Here is a 21904-nt window from a genome sequence, read left to right on the forward strand (position 1 = left end):
TCCCTGGTTTGTCTGTCTGTGGTAATCTGTCGGCTTGGAGGGACCACAGTTGCATGTGGTATTCAAACTTGTGACGTTATCTGGAGAGAGAGAGATGGGGGGACACAGCCCTTCTGCTTCTGCACAGTTTGAATCACTGGCTTGTCTGTCTTTGTCCAGGGGAAACTCCCAGCTTTCACATAGATGGACAGAAGGCCTCATGACTGTCTCAGTGTATTCGCTGGAACCTTATAATGAGATTCAAGGTTGGAAACTTCTGTCAACCCAGGGCTCAGGGTGCCAGTATTTATAATTGGAGGAGTTTGCTCTTTCAAAGTCAATATGTCAGGATGTCCTTGTATGCCGTGTTAATGAAAGTAATTTAAGGTAATTCAATCACTCGAGCAAGCCAATGATACAGGTCGAGACTCAGCAGACATGTGTCTCCCGTTGGAGGCCTTTGAATGTGAAAAGGTGTTTCAGATGCCAATTGCGGTGGGCATCTTGTCTGCCAGTTTTTTCAAGGTTAACTGTAGGATTTCTTTTTTCATTAAAGGTTTACTGTAAGTTTCAAATCGGTGAATTAAAATTCCTCATTGAGCATATTGTGTTATCTTGACACCGCCACGGCACACTGAAAGAAATGTGATAATAGGAACATTTCATTACAGAATTGTGGGAAGAAATAGAAGGAAATACACTTTCATTCTCAATAATCACTTCTCAAATTCACACATGAATCTTAGAATTACTGCAGCTGTCATTGTCTGTTGCAGTTGTGCTGATTTAATTGTTTTGGAGTTTTATCTGGGATGGTTATGTGTCGGGTTCGACCCTGGACATCAGCGATTACATTGTTTTTTTTTCTCTCTTGCAATGAAGCTTTAACTATTTAGGTTCCTGCACCTTGATGATCTTTCTCCCTGTGAGGTGTCTGAGATTTCCTCTGGACCTTTGTTCTTGCTGAGCACGGCTTTGAAATTTATTTATTTATTTATTTATTTATTTAGAGATACAGTACTGAAACAGGGCCTTCGGCCCACCAAGTCTCTGCCGACCATCAACCACCCATTTATACTAATCCTACATGAATCCCATATTCCTACCACATCCCCACCTTCCCCTGACACCTACCGATACTAGGGGCAATTTATAATGGCCACTTTACCTATCAACCTGCAAGTCTTTGGCTGTGTGAGGAAACCGGAGCACCCGACAAAAACCCACGTGGTCAAAGGGAGAACTTGCAAACTCTACACAGGCAATACCGAGAATCGAACCTGGGTCACAGGAGCTATGAGGTTGTAGCGCTAATCACTGCACAACTTTGCAGCCCCAAGTTGCAGGGTTTGATTAGCTTTGGGTTTGGGATCTGATCATTGGGTTCTTCAGTGGGTAGATCCACACTGACCTTACTTTTAACTTTCTGCTGAGGTGCGCAAGTGCTGTTCACTTTAGGGCAATTTCCCTTCCCTGTTCTCTTCACTATGAGGAGGATATTTTTCCTAATCTGCCCTATTTCCTCTGGGACAGTAGTGTTCGCCAGTGTCTGTCCAGCTTTCACTGAACTTTCCAGCGGCACTTTGACTAGTTCAGACATCTCCCTTACCATTGGCATGTCTTTTTGGGAACTTTCTTTGTCCCTCCACGTTTCTGTAAATGTTGTTAGCAGCCTTTTTATGGTCCCTGTTTGACCTGCATTTAAGGAGGAGAGTGAGTGGTCTAATTTCTCTAACATTTCAGGGTTGGCTAATCGGAGAGTAGGAGGTTCCAATTGGTAATCCTCCTGGCCCTCCTCCAACCTGTCCTCACTGTCCTTTTGAATCCTTCCCTCCTGACTGTCTGACAGATCTGTACTTGTCTGTCCCCTCCACAGACTTGATTTTTTGCCTTTGCTCTGGGGAGTCAATTATATAATTTACCCGCTATTCTTTTTGTCATTCGATATGGACCACTGAAACGGGCTTTCAGGAGTAGACCCTCCATTGGGAGTAATAACAATACATGGTCTCTGGGCGGAAATGTTCTCGCCTTGGCATTTCTTCCTGCTTACCTTCTCATGGCTGCCTGGGGGGTCTTTAGTTGTTCCTGAGTCATTGCACAGGCTCCCGTGAGCCGGTCCCAGAGCATGGAAATGTATTCTAACATGGAAGACTCATCCCTGTGTCCGAAAAACGTCTTGAATCATTTAAGCAGAGCTCTCACCTCGTGTCCATAAATTAGTTCAAAGAGACTAAAGCCAGTGGAAGCATTGGAGAAGTCCCTGGTGACCAACAGGTGACATCATAGCCCTTTGTCCCAGTCATGGGGTTATTCATAGCAGAATGGCCTGATCATTGTCTTTAGGGTCTGGTGGTACTGCTCCAAAGCACCTTGTGACTGTGGGTGGTAGGCTCAGGACCTTAGCTGGGTTATGCCCACATTAACCATGACCTTTTCAAAAATACTGGACATAAAATGTGTGCCCTGATCCAACTGGATCTCAGCAGGCAGCCCATATCGGGTAAAGAATTGGGTTAACCCCTCCACCACTACCTTGGCAGAGAAATCTCTTCGGGAGAATGGCCTCTGGGAATCAGGTCACCACATCCATAATGGCGAGAAGATACTGGTAATCCCGTTTTGTTTTCAGCAGGTGTCCCACACAATCCACCAGCACTCTGCTGAAGGGTTCCCCAAAAGCTGGTAGATGAATTAGGGTGCAGATTTCATTGCAGGTTGGGTCTTCCCGACCACCTAGCGCATGTGACTAGTTTTACAGAACTCCACCACATCTTTGTGGAGTTGTGGCCAGTCAAAATGCTGTCTTATGCGGGCTTCGAATTTTCATACACTGACATGTCCAGTCATTGGAAGTTCGTCGGCCATTCTTAATATTTCTTTAAGGGACCTCAGCGGCACCACTATCTGGTGAACCACTGTCCTCTCTTCATCCGCAGGTCTGTGAGGAGGTCTCCACTTCCTCATCAGCACCTCGTTCCTTAAATAGTAGCACTCTGCAATTCCCTCTGCTTCAGTTTTGGTTTGGACAGTCTGTGCTATTTTTTAACACAGGGTCGGGGGATTGAGCCTCAACTAAGGAAGATCTGTTTAGCAAATCCTTTCTGTCCTCTAACTTCCCAAAAGAAGGTTGCAGACAGCCAGGCAGTCGGGTCATCCATCTACAGTGTCAGTTCAGGGATTGTTTGGCCGTGGACCGTGTCACCACACAATCAGGGAGAATGTCAGGGGCCTTCTCCTGTAACTGCTCTGTCTTCTGGCCCTATTTTAGTCTCTCAAGAACTACCAGGGAAGCTGGCACCTTTTCCCTTGTCAGATCATTACCCAGGAGCAGGTCGACCCATCCATCGGTAAACTAGGTACAATCCCCTTGGATACAGGTCCTGAACCTGGGTCACACTCCAAGTGCAGTCGTTATAAAGGTATGGACATATACTGTCTTCTGATACAATTCACTAACTCTTTAGCATTCACTGCACTATCGAAGAAAGGTCATTCCTTTTCCCAGCAGAAGGGATTGGGTGGCCCCTGTATCCCTTAGTTTGACTATGGGCTTGCTTGCCTCACTCAAGGTGGATGGGGTCACTTTTCCTTGGGATTATAATTCCTGGTAACTCTCAGGGATTTTGTTAAGATTTCCTGCACTCTCAGTGGTAGGTTTACTGGGTCTGACTGCCACAGTTAAAGGCACAGCCTGATCTGCTGTGATTTCCATCAGGGCCCGTTTTCCTGCACTGACCTGGTGGACATTTAAAAAAAAAAATTCATTCACAGAATGTGGGCGTGGCTGGCCAGGCCAGCATTTATTGCCCAACCCTAATCGCCCTTGCCAAGGTGGTGGTGAGCTGCCTGCTTGAACCGCAGTAGTCCATATGGGGTAGGTATACCCACAGTGCTATTGGGAAGGGAGATCCAGGATTTTGACCCAGCGACAGTGAAGGAACTGCGATAAAGTTCCAAGTCAGGATGGTGTGTGACTTGTAGGGGAACTTGCAGATGGTGGTGTTCCCATGTATTTGCTGCCCTTGTCCTTCTAGTTGGTAGAGGTCGCGGGTTTGGAAGGTGCTGTCTAAGAAGCCTTGGTGCATTGCTGCAGTGCATCTTGTGGATGGTACACATTGCTGCCACTGTGCGTCGGTTGTGGAGGGAGTGAATGTTTGTAGATGGGGTGCCAATCAAGCGGGCTGCTTTGTCCTGGATGATGTTAAGCTTCTTGAGTGTTGTTGGAGCTGCACCCATCCAGGCAAGTGGAGAGTATTCCATCACACTCCTAACTTGTGCCTTGTCGATTGTGGACAGGCTTTGGGGAGTCAGGAGGTGAGTTACTCGCCTCAGGATTCCTAGTCTCTGACCTGCTCTTGTCGCCACGGTATTTATATGGCTACTCCAGTTCGGCTCCTGGTCAATGGTAGCCCCTAGGATGTTGATAGTGGGGGATTCAGCGATGGTAATGCCATTGAATGTCAAGGACAGATGGTTAGATTCTCTCTTGTTGGAGATGCTCATTGCCTGGCACTTGTGTGGCGCGAATGTTACTTTCCACTTATCAGCCCGAGCCTGGATACTTTCCAGGTCTTGCTGCATTTCTACACAGACTGCTTCAGTATTGGAGGAGTCGCGAATGGTGCTGAACATTGTGCAATCATCAAAGAACATCCCCACTTCTGACCTCATGATTGAAGGAAGGTCATTGATGAAGCAGCTGAAGATGGTTGGGCATAGGACAGTACCCTGAGGTACTCCTGCAGTGATGTCCTGAAGCTCAGCTGGTTGACCTCCAACAACCACAATCATCTTCCTTTGCGCTAGGTATGACTCCAGCCAGCGGAGGGTTTTCCCCCTGATTCCCATTGCCCTCAGTTTTGCTAGGGCTCCTTGATGCCATACTCGGACAAATGCTGCATTGATGTCAAGGGCAGTCACTCTCACCTCACCTCTTGAGTTCAGCTCTTTTGTCCATGTTTGAACCAAGGCTGTATTGAGATCAGGATGAGTGGCCCTGTTGGAACCCAAACTGAGCATCACTGAGCAGGTTGTTGCTAAGCAAGTGCCGCTTGATGGCACTGTGATGACACCTTCCATCACTTTACTGATGATTGAGAGGAGGCTAATGGGGCGGTAGTTGGCCGGGTTGGATTGGTCCTGTTTTTTGTGTGCAGGACATACCTGGGTAATTTTCCACATTGCAGGGTAGATGCCAGTGTTGTAGCTGTACTGGAACAGCTTGGCTAGGGCCGCAGCAAGTTCTGGAGCACAGGTCTTCAGTACTATTGCCGGAATATTGTCAGGCCCCATAGCTTTTTCAGTATCCATTCGCTGCAGTCGTTTCTGGATATCACGCGGAGTGAATCGAATTGGCTAAAGTTTGGCATCTGTGATGCTGGGGACTTCAGGAGGAGGCCGAGATGGATCATCAACTCGGCACTTCTGGCTGAAGATTGTTGCAAATGCTTCAGCCTTATCTTTTGCACTGATGTGCTGGGCTCCCCCATCATTGAGGATGGGGATATTTGTGGAGCCACCTCCTCCAGTTAGTTGTTTAATTGTCCACCACCATTCACGGCTGGATGTGGCAGGACTGCAGAGCTGAGATCGGATCCGTTGTTTATGGGATCGCTTAGCTCTACGCAGTTTGGCATGCAAGTTGTCCTGGGTTGTAGCTTCACCAGGTTGACACCTCATTTTGAGGTATGCCTGGTGCTGTTCCTGGCATGCCCTCCTGCACTCTTCATTGAACTAGGGTTGGTATCCTGGCTTGATGGTAATGGTAGAGTAGTGGATATGCCGGGCCATGAGGTTACATATTGTGGTTGAGTACAATTCTGCTGCTGCTGATGGCCCACAGCGCCTCATGGATGCCCAGTTTTGCATTGCTAGATCTGTTGGAAATCTGTCCCATTTAGCACGGTGATAGTGCCACACAACACAATGGACGGTATCCTCAATCTGAAGGCGGGACTTCGTCTCCACAAGGACTATGCAGTGGTCACTCCTACCAATACTGTCATGGACAGATGCATCTGTGGCAGGCGGATCGGTGAGGACGAGGTCAAGTATGTTGTTCCCTCGTGTTGGTTCCCCCACCACCTGCCGCAGCCCCAGTCTAGCAGCTGTGTCCTTTAGGACTCGGCCAGCTTGGTCAGTAGTGGTGCGACCGAGCCACTCATGGTGATGGACATTGAAGTCCCCCACCCAGAGTACATTTTGTGCCCTTGCCACCCTCAGTGCTTCTTACAAGTGGTGTTCAACATGGAGGAGTACTGAGTCATTAGCTGAGGAGGGCGGTAGGTGGTAATCAGGACTCTCATTAATCTTACAGGTTTTCCCCGTCACTTCCACCAGTCAGCATGACGGTGATCTGCCTCATTACAATGGAAACACACATGGCTTCGGCTGTTACTCCTGCTCTCAGTACCGTCCTATTTGGCCTGAGGAAGGGCTCCCGTGTGTCCAGCTTTTCCTTCTTGCCCATGGCTGTTCAGGGTCCGATCAGCCTCCCACCTTTTATTCTCGGGTCTTTGGGGTTACTAGGGAAGGGTTTCCCTTTGGGGCTAAGGCCTTGTATACAAGGGAAAATTCATCAGCCAGAATTGCAACCTGCCTGGCTCTTTGAACCTTCTGTTCCTCTGTGTGTGTTTTAATGGGAGGGAGAGCGAGTTTGTGAACTCTTCGAGATGGATCACTGCTCTGAGAATTATATATGTGGGCTGTATCCTGATCTTCTGTATCCACTGGTCAAAAGTAAGCACCAAAACAGACTGGAAATCTTCTATTGGTTCATAAAATGGTAATGTTTAGCTTAGACAAATGTAGGGCCATTACAGGCAGAGTCAGGAGAATTTATAATGGGGAATTGAGAAATGACAGAGAAGTGAAATGTGATTAGCACCGCAGCCTCTGAGCTCCAGCGACCCAGGTTCAATTCTGGGTACTGCCTGTGTGGAGTTTGCAAGTTCTTCCTGCGTCTACGTGGGATTTCTCCGGGTGCTCAGGTTTCCTCCCACAGCCAAAAGACTTGCAGGTTGGTAGGTTAGTTGACCATTATAAATTGCCCTTAGTATAGGTAGGTGGTAGGGAAATATAGGGACAGGTGGGGATGTGGTAGGAATATGGGATTAGTGTAGTATAAAATGAGAGGTTGATGGTCGGCACAGACTCGGTGGGCCAAAGGGCCTGTTTCAGTGCTGTATCTCTAAACTAAACAGAAAAATATTTTGTGTCTGTCTTCACTGAGGAAGATACAAGAAATCTCCCAGAATTAGAGATCCAAGTGATTGGGAGAATGAAGAATTGAAGGAAATTAGTATTAGTGAGAAGTTTGTATTGGAGACATTAGTCGGGCTGATGTTTGACAATTATCCAGGATCTGATAGTCTATATCCCAGAGTGTTGAAGGAAGTAGTAATGGAGATTGTTCATGCATTGGTGATCATCTTTCAAAATTCTATCAATTCTGGAACGCTTCCTGCAGATTGGAAGGTAGCAAATCTCATCCCACTGTTTAAGAAGGGAGGGAAAGAGAAAATTGGGAACAACAACCACCCATTTATGCTAACACTACAGTAATACCATATTCCCTACCACCTACCTACACTAGGGGTAATTTATAATGGCTAATTTATCTATCACCTGCAAGTCTTTGGCTGTGGGAGGAAACTGGAGCACCCGGCGAAAGCCCACGTGGTTAGCATTTCATCAGTACTAGGGAACATGTTAGAATCTATTCTAAATTATGCGATAAATGGATCTGATTGGGCAGAGTCAACATGGATTTATGAATGGGAAATCATGCTTGATGAACCTGTTGGTTTTTATTTTTTGGATGTCACGAACAAAATAGAGAAGGGGAGTCGGTGGATTTTCTGAAAGCTTTTGATAAAGTGCCCCACAGTATGTTGGTCAGCAAAGTTAAAGAACATGGGATCGGAGGTAATATACTGACTAGCAGTAAGGATTGGTAAACAGGCAGGAAACAGAGAGCAGGAATAAATGGGCCATTCTTGCTTTGGCAGGCTGTGACTAATGGAGTACCGCAGGGATCAGTGCTTGGGCCCCAGCTGTTCACAATATCTATCAACGATTTGGATATTGGGACCAAAGTAATATTTCAAGTTCGCAGATGACACAAAACTAGGTGGAAATGTGTGTTGTGAGGAAGATGCAAAGTGGTTTCAAGGAAATTTGGACAGACTTAGTGAGTGGGTAAAAACATGGCAGATGGAATATAATGTGGAAAAATGTGAAGTTAGCCACGGTGGCAGGATGAATGGACGTGCAGAGTGTTCTAATTGGTGAGTGATTAGAAAGTGTAGATGTACAAAGGGACCTGGGTACCCTCATTATAAGTAATTGAAAGCAAACATGCAGGTGCAGCAAGCAATTAGGAAGGCAAATGGTATGTTGGCCTTTATCACGAGTTGATTTGAGTAGTGAAGTCTTGCTGCAATTGTATAGAAACTTTGTTAGACCGCAGATGGAGTGCTGTGCGCAGTTCCGGTCTGTTTACCTGAGGAAGCATATTATGACCACAGAGGGAGTGCAAAGAAGGTTCACCAGACTTGTTCCCGGGATGGTGGGACTGTCCTATGAAGAGAGATTGGGGAAGCTAGGCCTGTATTCTCCAGAGTTTCGAAGAATCAGAGGTGATCTCATTGAAACCTACAAAATACTTAAAGGGATAGACAGGGTAGCTGCAGCTAAGATGTTTCCCCTGGTTGGGGAGTTCAGTAATAGCAGACATAATTTCAAAATAAAAGAGAAGCCACTTAGGACAGAGATGAGGAGAAATTTTTTTACTCAGAGGGTTCTGAATCTTTGAAATTCTTTACCCCAGAGAGCTGTGGAAGCTCAGTCATTGAGTATGTTTAAAGTGGGGATTGACAGTTTTATAAATACCACTGACAAAAAGGGATATGAGGATAGTGTGGGGGAAAAGGCATTGGATGATCAACCATGATCATATTGAATGGTGGAGCAGGCTCGATGGGCTGAATGGCTTACTTCAGCTCCTATGTTCCTATGTTCGGAAGCTGCTTAACTCTTTCAAACTCGAGGTCAGTTTAGTCAGGCTGCATTCCCAGGGTTCAGAATGTTTTACAGTACACTTCTGATACTATCTCATATGCACCCAGGATACCATTTTTAGCCATCTCATAATGTGATGAACTTTCATCTGGCAACAGTGAATAAACCTCATGGACTTTTCCTGTTATTCTACTTGGTAAAAACAGTGTCCAGCTCTCTGTCAGTCATTTCAGCTGCTTTGCAAGCATTTCAAAACTGATGAAAAATTCTGACACATCCTCCTCATTGAACTTTGGAACTAACTGGGAGAACATTAAGAGCTCAGCACATGGTCCTGAACTATGGGTAGCTCCTTCACTAGCTGTGCCTTCAGTGGGTGTACTGGGACTTCCTCTAGTTGTTTGAGCCACCTTAACTCCCTTTCCTCCTTCTCCTTCTGGAACACTCTTACTTTTTCCCTTTCTTGACGCTCTGCTCTTTCTCGCTCTCTCTGGAATTCTAATTCTAGTCTCTTCTTTTCTAGTTTTACCTTAGCTAACATTACACTATCTGTCAGTGATTCTAACCCTGTTTGAATTTTCTGCTGCAAATAAAAAATGGTTGGCCACAAGTCTTAGAATTTCGGGTTTCCAATCTTTTGGACGGAGAATAATCCCTAACTGTCCAGCGACATTACACAACTTTTCAACAGAGAGGGGTTTTAAACTGCACCGAGTTACTTCACTCTGTATGTAACTCCTTTATTGGGAATGTAAATTATTTATTTAAAAAAGGGAGAGAGACAGAAAGCACGAAAAATTATGAGGGTATGGATAGGGTAGATAGGAAAAAACTTATTCCTTAGCGGAGGTGTCAATAACCGGGGGGCATTGATTTAAATTAAGGGGCAGGAGGTTTAGAGGGGATTTGAGGGGAAGAAAAATCACCCAGAGGGTAGTTGGAATCCGGAACACACTGCCTGAAGGGGCTACAGAGGCAGGAACCCTCCACAACATTTACGAATTATGTAGATGAGCACTTGAAACGCCATAGCGGACAAACTTACGGGCCAGGCGCTGGAAAATGGGATTAGAATGGATAGGCTTGTTGGCCGGCACAGACACAGTGGGCCGAAGGGCCTGTTCCTTTGCTCTATAACTCTGTGACTCTATGACACTTCCAATTTCTCGTTTGTCATTGCGTTAAAATCACTAGAACCTCCACATTTCTGATACAGCCAGGTGAGGAGGGGTCCCAGGCTCCCCTCTTGTCCTATATTTTCTTTGATCACAATGGGATTTATTCCTTTTTAGCAGTGGACATGCTGACCACCTCAGTGAGTATTTTACCTTTTACCTTTACTGTGATCGTGAAAGAACCAATCAGACAGGTTTTCTTAAGCTTAATCAAGAAGTGAGTTTATTGTACTTTAAAATCTAAAATGAATCTAAATAAAATAACAAAAATATACGTTAGACATTCATGCACAAACTCACAGGCAAATCACATAAATGAAGTATACAGTGAGAAATAAATTTGTATTTGGATTGGAGTCCAGAATAAATTAAAAATAAACAAAGTCTGTGAGGTTGGATAATTCTGTGGTCTGCGTCTTTGGCACCCGTACTTATGAGTTTCATGTCATCTTCAAGCGTTGAAATTATGTTTTTTTGCATATAAGTCTCTATTACCTGTATATCTATCTACATGTCAGGAAGAGCACTGATACGAATACTGACCCCTGAGAAACAGCAATTTATACTCCCCCTCCCCCAGTTTGAACAAAGTCTGTTCACCACGTCTCTCTGCTTTCTGTCCCTGAGTCAGTGCCATATTCACACTATCACTGTCAAAATATTCCATGTGTTCTATTTTTCATAACAAGTCTATGAAATGTCATTTGATCACAGGCCTTTTGAAAGTCCTTACACATAACATGAAACACACTATCCTCATCAACACTCACAGTTATGTCATCAATGAACTTGATCAAGATTATCGGACGTGATTGGTCATTACTTACCCGTGCTGTTTGTCATTTATTATCCCATGTTTTTTCAAGAAAGATATATTTTGTACAGGCTTATGGCCTCCAGAAATTTCCAACAACCGACATTAGACTGACTGGTCAGTAACTACAGGATTTATCTAATGTCTCATTATATAAGCAGGGTGTAACATTTACAAACCTGCAGTCCCCTGTCATCACTCCCAGATCAAAGGAGGATTGAAAGCTTCCAGCCAATGCCTCTGCTTTTTCCGCCATTCCTTCCCTCAACTAACCTCGTATATCCCATCTAGACTGATGAACACTTCTACACTATTGTGGTCCAAAAAGTATTGGATTGAAAGAGATTAACTGAACTTGTTTGTTCATTGACTGTAATTAATGTCAGTCACTACGGACCATAATTGTGTCACTGGAGGGTTTCCCTCTTCTATTAATAAGGGACTCCTTTCAATGTGTTAACTCATAGTGTCAGTGGGAGCATCAACCCCGGCACTAACAGGGATCCGTGGCTGCAGAAAGAGAGAGAGAGAGAGAGAGAGAAAGACGATCGATCAAAATTAGAATTAGAATTAGAACATTACAGCGCAGTACAGGTCCTTCGGCCCTCGATGTTGCGCCGACCTGTGAAACCATCTGACCTACACTATTCCATTTTCATCCATATGTCTATCCAATGACCACTTAAATGCCCTTAAAGTTGGCGAATCTACTACTGCTGCAGGCAGGGCGTTCCACGCCCTTACTACTCTCTGAGTAAAGAAACAACCTCTCACATCTGTCCTATATCTATCACCCCTCAACTTGAAGCTATGTCCCCTCGTGTTTGCCATCTCCATCCGAGGAAAAAGACGCTCACTATCCACCCTATCTAACCCTCTGATTATTTTGTATGTCTCTATTAAGTCACCTCTCCTCCTCCTTCTCTCCAAGGAAAACAACCTCAAGTCCCTCAGCCTTTCCTCGTAAGACCTTCCCTCCATACCAGGCAACATCCTAGTAAATCTACTCTGCACCCTTTCCATAGCTTCCACATCCTTCCTATAATGTGGTGACCAGAACTGCACGCAATACTCCAGGTGCGGTCTCACCAGAGTTTTGTACAGCTGCAGTATGACCTCGCGGCTCCGAAACTAGATCCCCCTACTAATAAAAGCTAACACACCATATGCCTTCTTAACAGCCCTATTAACCTGGGTAGCAACTTTCAGGGATTTATGCACCTGGACACCAAGATCTCTCTGTTCATCTACACTAGCAAGAATCTTCCCATTAGCCCAGTACTCTGCATTCCTGTTACTCCTTCCAAAGTGAATCACCTCACACTTTTCCGCATTACACTCCATTTGCCATCTCTCAGCTCAGCTCTGCAGCCTATCTATGTCCCTCTGTAACCTACAACATCCTTCGGCACTATCCACAACTCCACCGACCTTAGTGTCATCTGCAAATTTAGTAACCCACCCTTCTACACCCTCTTCCAGGTCATATATAAAAATGACAAACAGCAATGGCCCCAAAACAGATCCTTGCGGTACACCACTGGTAACTAAACTCCAGGATGAACATTTGCCATCAACCACCACCCTCTGTCTTCTTTCAGCTAGCCAATTTCTGATCCAAAGCTCTAAATCACCTTCAACCCCATACTTCCGTATTTTCTGCAATAGCCTACCGTGGGGAACCTTATCAAACGCCTTACTGAAATCCATATACACCACATCCACTGCTTTACCCTCATCCACCTGTTTGGTCACCTTCTCGAAAAACTCAATAAGGTTTGTGAGGCACGACCTACCCGTCACAAAACCGTGCTGACTATCTCTAATGAACTTATTCTTTTCAAGATGATTATAAATCCTGTCTCTTATAACCTTTTCCAAAATTTTACCCACAACCGAAGTAAGGCTCACAGGTCTATAATTACCAGGGCTGTCCCTACTCCCCTTCTTGAACAAGGGGACAACATTTGCTATCCTCCAGTCTTCCGGCACTATTCCTGTCTACAATGACGACATAAAGATCAAGGACAAAGGCTCTGCAATCTCCTCCCTAGCTTCCCAGAGTATCCTAGGATAAATCCCATCTGGCCCAGGGGACTTATCTATTTTCACACTTTCCAAAATTGATAACACCTCCTCCTTGTGAACCTCAATCCCATCTAGTCTAGTAGCCTGAATCTCAGTATTCTCCTCAACAACATTTTCTTTCCCGACTGTAAATACTGACGCAAAATATTCATTTAACACTTCGCCTATCTCCTCTGATTCCACACACAACATCCCACTACAATCCTTGATTGGCCCCAATCTAACTCTCGTCATTCTTTTATTCCTGATATACCTATAGAAAGCCTTAGGGTTTTCTCTGATCCTATCCGCCAATGACTTCTCGTGTCCTCTCCTTGCTCTTCTTAGCTCTCCCTTTAGATCTTTCCTGGCTAGCTTGTAGCTCTCAAGCGCCCTAACTGAGCCTTCACGTCTCATTCTCACATAAGCCTTCTTCTTCCTCTTGACAAGCGCTTCAACTTCTTTAGTAAACCACGGTTCCCTCGCTCGACAACTTCCTCCCTGCCTCACAGGTACATACTTATCAAGGACACACAGTAGCTGCTCCTTGAATAAGCTCCACATTTCGATTGTTCCCATCCCCTGCAGTTTCCTTCCCCATCCTACGCATCCTAAATCTTGCCTAATCGCATCAAAATTTCCTTTCCCCCCGCTATAATTTTTGCCCTGCGGTATATACCTGTCCCTGCCCATCGCTAAGGTAAACCTAACCGAATTGTGATCACTATCACCAAAGTGCTCACCTACATCTAAATCTAACACCTGGCCGGGTTCATTTCCCAGTACCAAATCCAATATGGCATCGCCCCTGGTTGGCCTGTCTACATACTGTGTCAGAAAACCTTCCTGCACACACTGGACAAAAACTGACCCATCTAAAGTACTCGAACTATAGTATTTCCAGTCTATATTTGGAAAGTTAAAGTCCCCCATAACAACTACCCTGTTACTCTCGCCCCTGTCGAGAATCATCTTCGCTATCCTTTCCTCTACATCTCTGGAACTATTCGGACGTCTATAAAAGACTCCCAACAGGGTCACGTCACCTCTCCCGTTTCTAACCTCGGCCCATACTACCTCAGTAGACGAGTCCTCAAACGTCCTTTCTGTCGCTGTAATACTCTCCTTGATTAACAATGCCACACCCCCCCCCCCACTTTTTTAACCATCTTCTCTGTTCTTACTGAAACATCTAAATCCCGGTACCTGCAACATCCATTCCTGCCCCTGCTCTACCCATGTCTCCGAAATGGCCACTGCATCGAGATCCCAGGTACCAACCCATGCTGCAAGCTCACCCACCTTAGTCCGGATGCTCCTGGCGTTGAAGTAGACACACTTTAAACCAGGTTCTTGCTTGCCAGTGCCCTCTTGCGTCCTTGTAACCATATCCCTGACCTCACTACTCTCAATATCCTGTACACTGGCACTACAATTTAGGTTCCCATTCCCCTGCTGAGAACAATAGATTGGAATGTTACAACAATGGGTCAGAATCTGAGGACAATGGATTGGAATGTTACAACAATGAGTCAGAAACTGAGGACAATAGATTGGAATGTTACAACAATGGGTCAGAATCTGAGGACAATAGATTGGAATGTTCCAACAATGGGTCAGAATCTGAGGACAATAGATTGAAATGTTACAACAATGGGTCAGAATCTGAGGACAATAGATTTCAATGTTCCAACAATGGGTCAGAATCTGGGAACAATAGATTGGAATGTTACAGCAATGGACAGCAGGAGTACGTCCTATTGGTTTGGCCTTGTTACTGCTGAGTATTTTTGGATGACATTAGAAGCGCGAATCTATTATGCTCTGAAGATGATTCAAACGGTTTACTACCCCATCCTCGCTATTATTGGTGGCCCTGGTAAGTCTCTGTATCCAACTATTAGATCCATAAACAAAGGTAATTACATCGGCATGAGTACAGATTTAGCCCTTGTGGACTGGGCAGGAAGACTAAAAGGTAGGACAGTTGATGAGCTGTGGCAGATGTTTAAGGAGATATTCAATTCCTCCCAACTACAATATATTCCAGAGAGGAAGAAATATTCTAGGAGGGGGAAAAACATCCATGGCCAAGCAAGGAAGTTAAGGATAACATAAAGACAAAATCTAAGGCATACCATATTGCAAAGGCCAGTGGCAGGCTGGAAGATTGGGATATTTTTAATGATCAACAAAGGGTTACTAAAAAAGTAATAAAAAGAGCAAAGATAAATTATGAAAGAAAACTAGAGCAAAATATAAAAACGGATAACAAAAACTTCTTTAAGTATATAAAAGGTAAGAGAGTGGCTAAAGTGAATGTTGGTCCCTTGGAGGATGAGACTGGGAAGTTGATAGAGGGGAACACAGAAATGGTGGAGACACTAAATCAGTATTTTGCCTCAGTTTTCACGGTGGAGGAAACCAGTACCATCTAAATAGTAACAGGTAATGCAGAGGTTATAGAAAGAGAGGAATTTAGAACAATCATCATTACTAGGTAAAAAGTACAGAGCAAACTATTGGAATTGAAGGCAGACAAGTACCCAGGGCCTGATGGCCTGCATCAGAGTGTCTTTAAGTAAGTGGCAGCAGAGATAATGGATCCATTGGTTACAATATTCTAAAATTCGCTGGATGCGGGAAAGGTTCCAGTGGATTGGAAAAAAGCTAATATAACGCCCTTATTCAAAAAGGGAGGGAGGCAGAAAGTAGGAAACTATAGACCAGTTAGTTTAACATCTATCGTTGGGAAATTGTTAGAACCCATTATTAAGGAAGTAATAACAGGATATTTAGAATGTCAAAACGCAATCCATCAGAGTCAGCATGGTTTTATGAAGGGTAAATCCTATTTGACGAATTTGCTAGAGTTCATCGAAGCTGTGACAAGAAAAGTGGAAAATGGTGATCCTGCTGATGTAGTATATCTGGACTTCCAGAAGACATTTGATAAAGTGCCGCACAAAAGATGAATGCAGAAGGTAAGATCACATGAGGTCAGGGGCAATTTATTAACTTTGATAGAGGATTGGCGAACCAACAGAAAACAGAGAGTCGGGATATATGGATCTTTTTCTGGTTGGCAATATGTAACTGGTGGGGTACCACAGGGTTTGGTCCTTAGCCCCTGCTATTTACAATATATATTTATGATTTGGATGCAAGGATAGAAGGTACTATAGCCAAATTTCCAGATGACACTAAAATAGGTGGGATAGTATGTTGCAATAATTAAATAAGAAATTTACAAATTGATATGGATAGGTTAGGTGAATGAACGAAAATTTGGCAGATGGTGTTTAACGTGGATAAGTGTAAGGTTATCCATTTTGGTCGGAAGAATAAAAAGGCAAATTATTATCTAAATGGAGAGAAACTTCTGAGTGCTTCGGTGCAGAAGGATCTGGGTGTCCTCGTGTATGAATCGCAGAAAGCTAGTTTGCAGGTGCAGCAGGTGAAAAGGAAGGCAAATTGAATTTTGGTATTTCTTGCTAAAGGAATAGAATATAAATGTAGGAAAGTGCTGCTGCAACTGTACAAGGCATTAATGAGACCGCGGCTGGAGTATTGTGTATAGTTTTAGTCTCCTGACTTGAGGATGGATGTAGTTGCATTGGAGGCAGATCAGAGGAGAGTCACTAGATTGATTCCAGGGATGAGGGGTTTGTCTTATGAAGAGAGATTGAGCTCTTTATGCCTTTACTCTATGGAGTTTAGAAGAATGAGAGTCGATCTAATTGAGGTATATAAGATGATTAAGGGGATTGACAAAGTAGACATAGAGAAGACGTTTCCTCTGTGGGGCAACCTAGAATGACAGGTCATTGTTTTAGGATAAGGGGTAAGGATTTAAAATAGAGATGAAGAGAAATTTCTTCTCTCAAAGGGTCGTGTGTCTGTGGGATTCACTACCCGGAGTGCAATAGATGCCGGGACATTGAGTAAATTTAAGGAGGCGATAGACAGATTTTTAATTAGTAATGGGTTGAAGAGTTATGGAGAACGGGCAAAAAAGTGTAGTTGAGACCGAGATGAGATCAGCCATGATCATATTGAATGGCGAAGCAGGTTCGAGGGGCTGAATTGCCTACTCCTGCTCCTACTTCTTATGTTATTATGTTCTTATCTGGATCTTTCCAGACAAGAGCGGGTGACGTATCCATTATCTCTCTCTCTGTTGTCTATTCATGTATCTGCTGTGTGACGGAGGCCATCTATGTCGGGTGAGGTGAATTATACTGCCTGCTCTCGAAGCAGGGAGAAGCAGGTGAGAGATCCAGTGGCTTTGTCAGGATAACGGGATTCCTGATGGTCTAGGTGTCTCTGCGGGGTCCCCATGGCAACGGGGAGAGGTACAGGAACTGATACAGCTCTCACTCCATTAATGTACAGTTGGTGTGTGAGCATGCCCAGTACATCATCTTGGTAAATGTCCACTGTCCTGGCAGCAGCCACTGTACTTTCATTCTGAAGCAGTCAGCCGGTCGCAACACATCGGGCCCCCATGCAGAACCCGAATGTGGCTCATGACCTCTAAACTCGAGACACTCCCCTCCCCCACACAAAACCACCAGGTGAAGCAATGCTTCAGATGTCTGAACCGCTCGTGGGGAGCCCTCCAGTACATACTGGAGCAGGTGTCCAAGTTCATGGTGTTCTGCTGCACCCTTCACATCATCACCATCATGAGGACACAGGCTTTGGCACCAGGGATCCGCAGGCTACCTCAGTTGGGGGAGGAGCAGGCAGGGAGGATATTTCCTGGATGATTTCAAACCGGAAAGGCTGTCGTAGAGACGCTGCTAAGATTCCAGTTCCCAGAGGACAACTTCCCTTTCCCACCATGGATCCCCCACTTCTCCACCATTGCACCCATCTGAGATGCCCCATCACAGCGTCCCCTAGGTAACCATCCTGCAATAAAAACACCAACAAAATGTTTTTCATGATCGTCTTTATCCAACAACACATGCAATTATACAAACAAAACTGAACTATTCACCCTTGTGTGTTCCCTTAGTCCCTGTCCTGTGGGTTCCCTCAACCTGCCTACTGCTCCTACACAGTGTTTCCCAGTGACTGCAGCATGGCTGGTGGAAGGCTGCTGACTTTCACTGGGGGTGACTGCAGATGGCCTTGCAGGACTTCCTCGAGCTGCTGTAGGCCTTGAGGGCTCGGATTCAGAGTGCACCACCTCGACATGGGCAGCAGCTCCAGCAATGTTCACATCTGAGTCCTGTGTATTATAACTCGTTTGTGACCTCGCCCTCCGGTGATCTGACACATGAACTATCCTTTTCCCCTGGCCTGGCTGAAGCTCACTCATGCTCGGTGACTCGCCACGTGCACATTCTGACTCTATACCAGCCTCTAACGGGCACGCACTATAAGTATTTGATCTGGTGGCTGTGAGCATCAGACCAAGTGATGGGGCTTTAGTGCTCTTTTGCTGCTCTCTTTCTGTCTCCTGGAGCTGCTGTGACTGGGAAGTTGGTAGTATTGGGTTATCATTGGAAAGTATAAAATCAGAAGGGGAGGTTTGAGGTGAAGGATTGGGGGTGGTATGGAAAGCAGGAGGTCCATGGTCTTACCATCTCCAGCTTGTACATCAACATTTCTAACGTTTACCAGTTCTGATGAAGGGTTACAGATCTGAAACATTAACTCTGTTTCTCTCCACACCGATGCTGCCAGACCCACTGAGTATTTCCAGCACTTTCTGTTCAGGTGCACAGATGTGCCCCATTGACCAACTTATCTCAGCCCGTTTTTCTTTTAGCTTAAATTTGCATTTCTGGACATCCTCAGATATTCCATTGAGAATAAAATCGTAATTCCCATCATACACCTCGAAAATCCTTAGTATGTCCGTCTCCCCAGGCGTGCCTGTTTTTCTTCTCTACCAGGTTATCAATTGACTATTTCCTGTGATATGCTAGTGAGATTGTATTTCTGGCTTTTCTTATTCAAAACTCTCTGAAAGTCCTCCCCCCCACCCACGCTCTTAGTGATGAACACACACGTTTGATTGAGTGTAAACTATTTTTGTTGCCAAATCTCCTACTCATTCATCACTCAACTGAGTTTACTATTTTTCACAAACCAAGTAAACCAAGCCTATCATCCTGATGTCTGTGTTCCGTCTCCTACACCACTGTAAGGTCTGATCTAGGGTCAGAGATCACCCAAAAAGGAGGTCAAAGGGTCACAAGCAGTTTATTGAGGAGTGACAGTTCAAATACAGCACAAAATCAGAATAAACACAGTAGAGAAACAATCTGTGACATTTGAGAAAGGCTTTCTGGCTGTGAATTAGTTTTTTAGAAGCTATTATTAAAGATGTTATAGCAGGGCAGGTCGAAAAATTCAAGGTGATTAGGCAAAGTCAACATGGTTTTGTGAAAGGGAAATTACGTTTAATCAATTAACTGGAGTTCTTTGAGGAAGTAACATGTGCTGTGGATAAAGGCGAACTGGTGGATGTACTGTACTAGATTTCCAGAAGGCATTTGATAGGGTGCCACATCAAAGGTCATTGCGGAAAATAAAAGCTCATGGTGTCGGGGGTAACACATTGCCATGGATAGACGTTTGGTTAGCTAACAGGAAACAGAGAGCAGCCAAAAATGGGTAATTTTCTGGTTGGCAGGATGTAACGAGTGGGGTGCCATAGGTATCAGTGCTGGGGCCTCAACTTTTTACAGTTTGTTTAAATGAATTAGATGCAAGGACCGAAGGTGTGGTTGGTAAATCTGTTGATGAAACAAAGTTCTGAAGAGGACATAAGGCGGCTGCAAACGGACATAGATAGATTGAGTGAGAAGGCAAAGATCTGGGAAATGGAGTAGAATGTGGGAAATGTGAAATTGTCCATATTGGTAGTAATAATGAAATTAAACTAAGCATATTATCTGAATGGTGAGGGATTGCAGAACTCTGAGATGCAGGAGTATCTGGGTGTCCTGGTGTATGAATTGCATAAGGTTAGTATGTCGGTTCAGAAAGTAATTAGGAAAGCTAATATAATGTTATCATTTATTGTGAGAGGAATTGAATACAAAGGTCGGGAGGGGATTGGTGAGACATTATCTGGAATTCTGTGTTCAGTACTGGTCTCCTTATTTAAGAAAGCATGTAAATGCGTTGTAAACAGTTCAGAGAAGGTTTATTAGAATAATATGGGCGGACTGTCTTATGAGGAAAGGCCGGACAGGCTAGGCTTATATCAGCTGGAGTTTAGAAGAGTAATGGGCGACTTGATTGAAACATTGAAGATTCTGAGCGTGGGATAGAGCAAGTGAGGGCGACAGAGAGAGAGAGGGAGAGATAGAGAAAGAGAGAAAGAGAGAGCTGAGCTCATCGGCTGCTGAAAACCTTATCCATGCCTTAGTTACCTCGAGATTTGACTATTCTAGCACACTGCTGACTTGTTTCCCACATTCTACTCTCTGTAACCTTGTCCCTTGTGGTCATCCAAAACTCTACTGCCATCTTCTAATTTACACCAAATTCTGTTCACCCAACATCCCTGTGCTCACTGACCTGCATTGGCTCTTGGTCCAGTAACACCTCAATTTTAATATTCCAACCATGAGATCAAATCCCTCCATGTCCTCGTCCTTCTGATTATCCCAATCCCCTGTCCATTTCCAATATTCCTGAAACTTGTTCATCTTCAAGTCTTTTGCCAATTCCCTTTTTAAAGGTGGGTTTCTTTCCCTCTGTTTCTATCCCTGACCACACATTTCATCTCTTCATATTCCACCCTGAAAAATCACATAAAAGGGCGGCAGGAACTCTGTTGCCACTCGTACACCACTGTAAGATCTGCTAGAGTGTCACAGCTTAACAGAAAGGAGGTCGAAGGGTCACAAGCAATTTATTGCAGGGAAACCATTGGAAAGAATTCGGAGGGACCGGATTAATCTCCACGTGGAGAGGCAGGGATTAATCAGGAATAGTCAGCATGGCTTTGTCAAGGGGAGTTTGTGTCTAACTAAATTGGATTGATTATTTTCGAGGCGGTGACTAGGGATGTAAAGGAGGGTAAAGCAGTAGTCTATATAGACTTCAGTAAGGCTTTTGATGGGGTCCCGCATGGGAGAATTGTTAAGAAGGTAAGAGCCCATGGGATCCAGTGCAATTTGGCAAATTGGATCCAAAATTGGCTTAGCGGCGGGAGGCAGAGGGTGATGGTCAAGGGTTGTTTTTGCGAGTGGAAGCCTGTGACCAGTGGTGTACTGCAGGGATCGGTGCTGGGACTCTTGCTGTTTGTAGTGTACATTAATGATTTAGACGTGAATATAGGAGGACTGATCAGTAAGTTCGCAGCTGACACGAAAATTGGTGGTGTTGTAAATAGTGAGGAGGAAAGCCTTAGATTACAGGACGATATAGATGGGCTGGCAAGATGGGCAGAGGAGTGGCAAATGGAATTTAATCCTGAGAAGTGTGAGGTGATGCATTTTGGGGGGGGCGAACAAGACAAGGAAATATACAATAGATGGTACGACCCTAGGAAGTACTGAAGGTCAGAGGGAGCTTGGTGTACTTGTCCATAGATCACTGAAGGCAGCAGCACAGGTAGACAATGCGGTCAGGAAGACGTATGGGACACCTTCCTTTATTAGCCGAAGCGTAGAATATAAGAGCAGGGAGGTTATGATGGAGCTGTATAAAACGCCAGTTAGGCCACAACTGGAGTACTGTGTATAGTTGTGGTTGCCGCACTATAGGAAGGATGTGATTGCAATGGAGAGGGTGCAGAATAGATTCACCAAGATGTTGCCTGGGCTGGAGCATTTCAGCTGTGAAGAGCGACAGAAAAGGCAAGGGTTGTTTT

The 21904-nt window shown here is 44.7% G+C and overlaps 1 protein-coding gene across 1 annotated transcript in view; it reads left to right on the forward strand.

Annotated features, from left to right (window-relative positions):
- Positions 1-14754: 14754 nt before the first annotated feature.
- LOC137359289 (probable G-protein coupled receptor 139) overlaps positions 14755-21904 on the forward strand; it is a gene marked incomplete at its 3' end in the record, with an annotated part of 96381 nt that continues 89231 nt past the window's right edge. Inside the window, exon 1 of the mRNA XM_068025326.1 lies at positions 14755-14938. Within this exon, the coding sequence (XP_067881427.1) occupies positions 14755-14938 (184 nt within the window). The remainder of the gene's footprint in view (positions 14939-21904) is intronic.

This window comes from Heterodontus francisci, unplaced genomic scaffold (genome assembly GCF_036365525.1).
Source record: "Heterodontus francisci isolate sHetFra1 unplaced genomic scaffold, sHetFra1.hap1 HAP1_SCAFFOLD_146, whole genome shotgun sequence".
In the NCBI taxonomy this organism is placed as follows: domain Eukaryota; kingdom Metazoa; phylum Chordata; class Chondrichthyes; order Heterodontiformes; family Heterodontidae; genus Heterodontus; species Heterodontus francisci.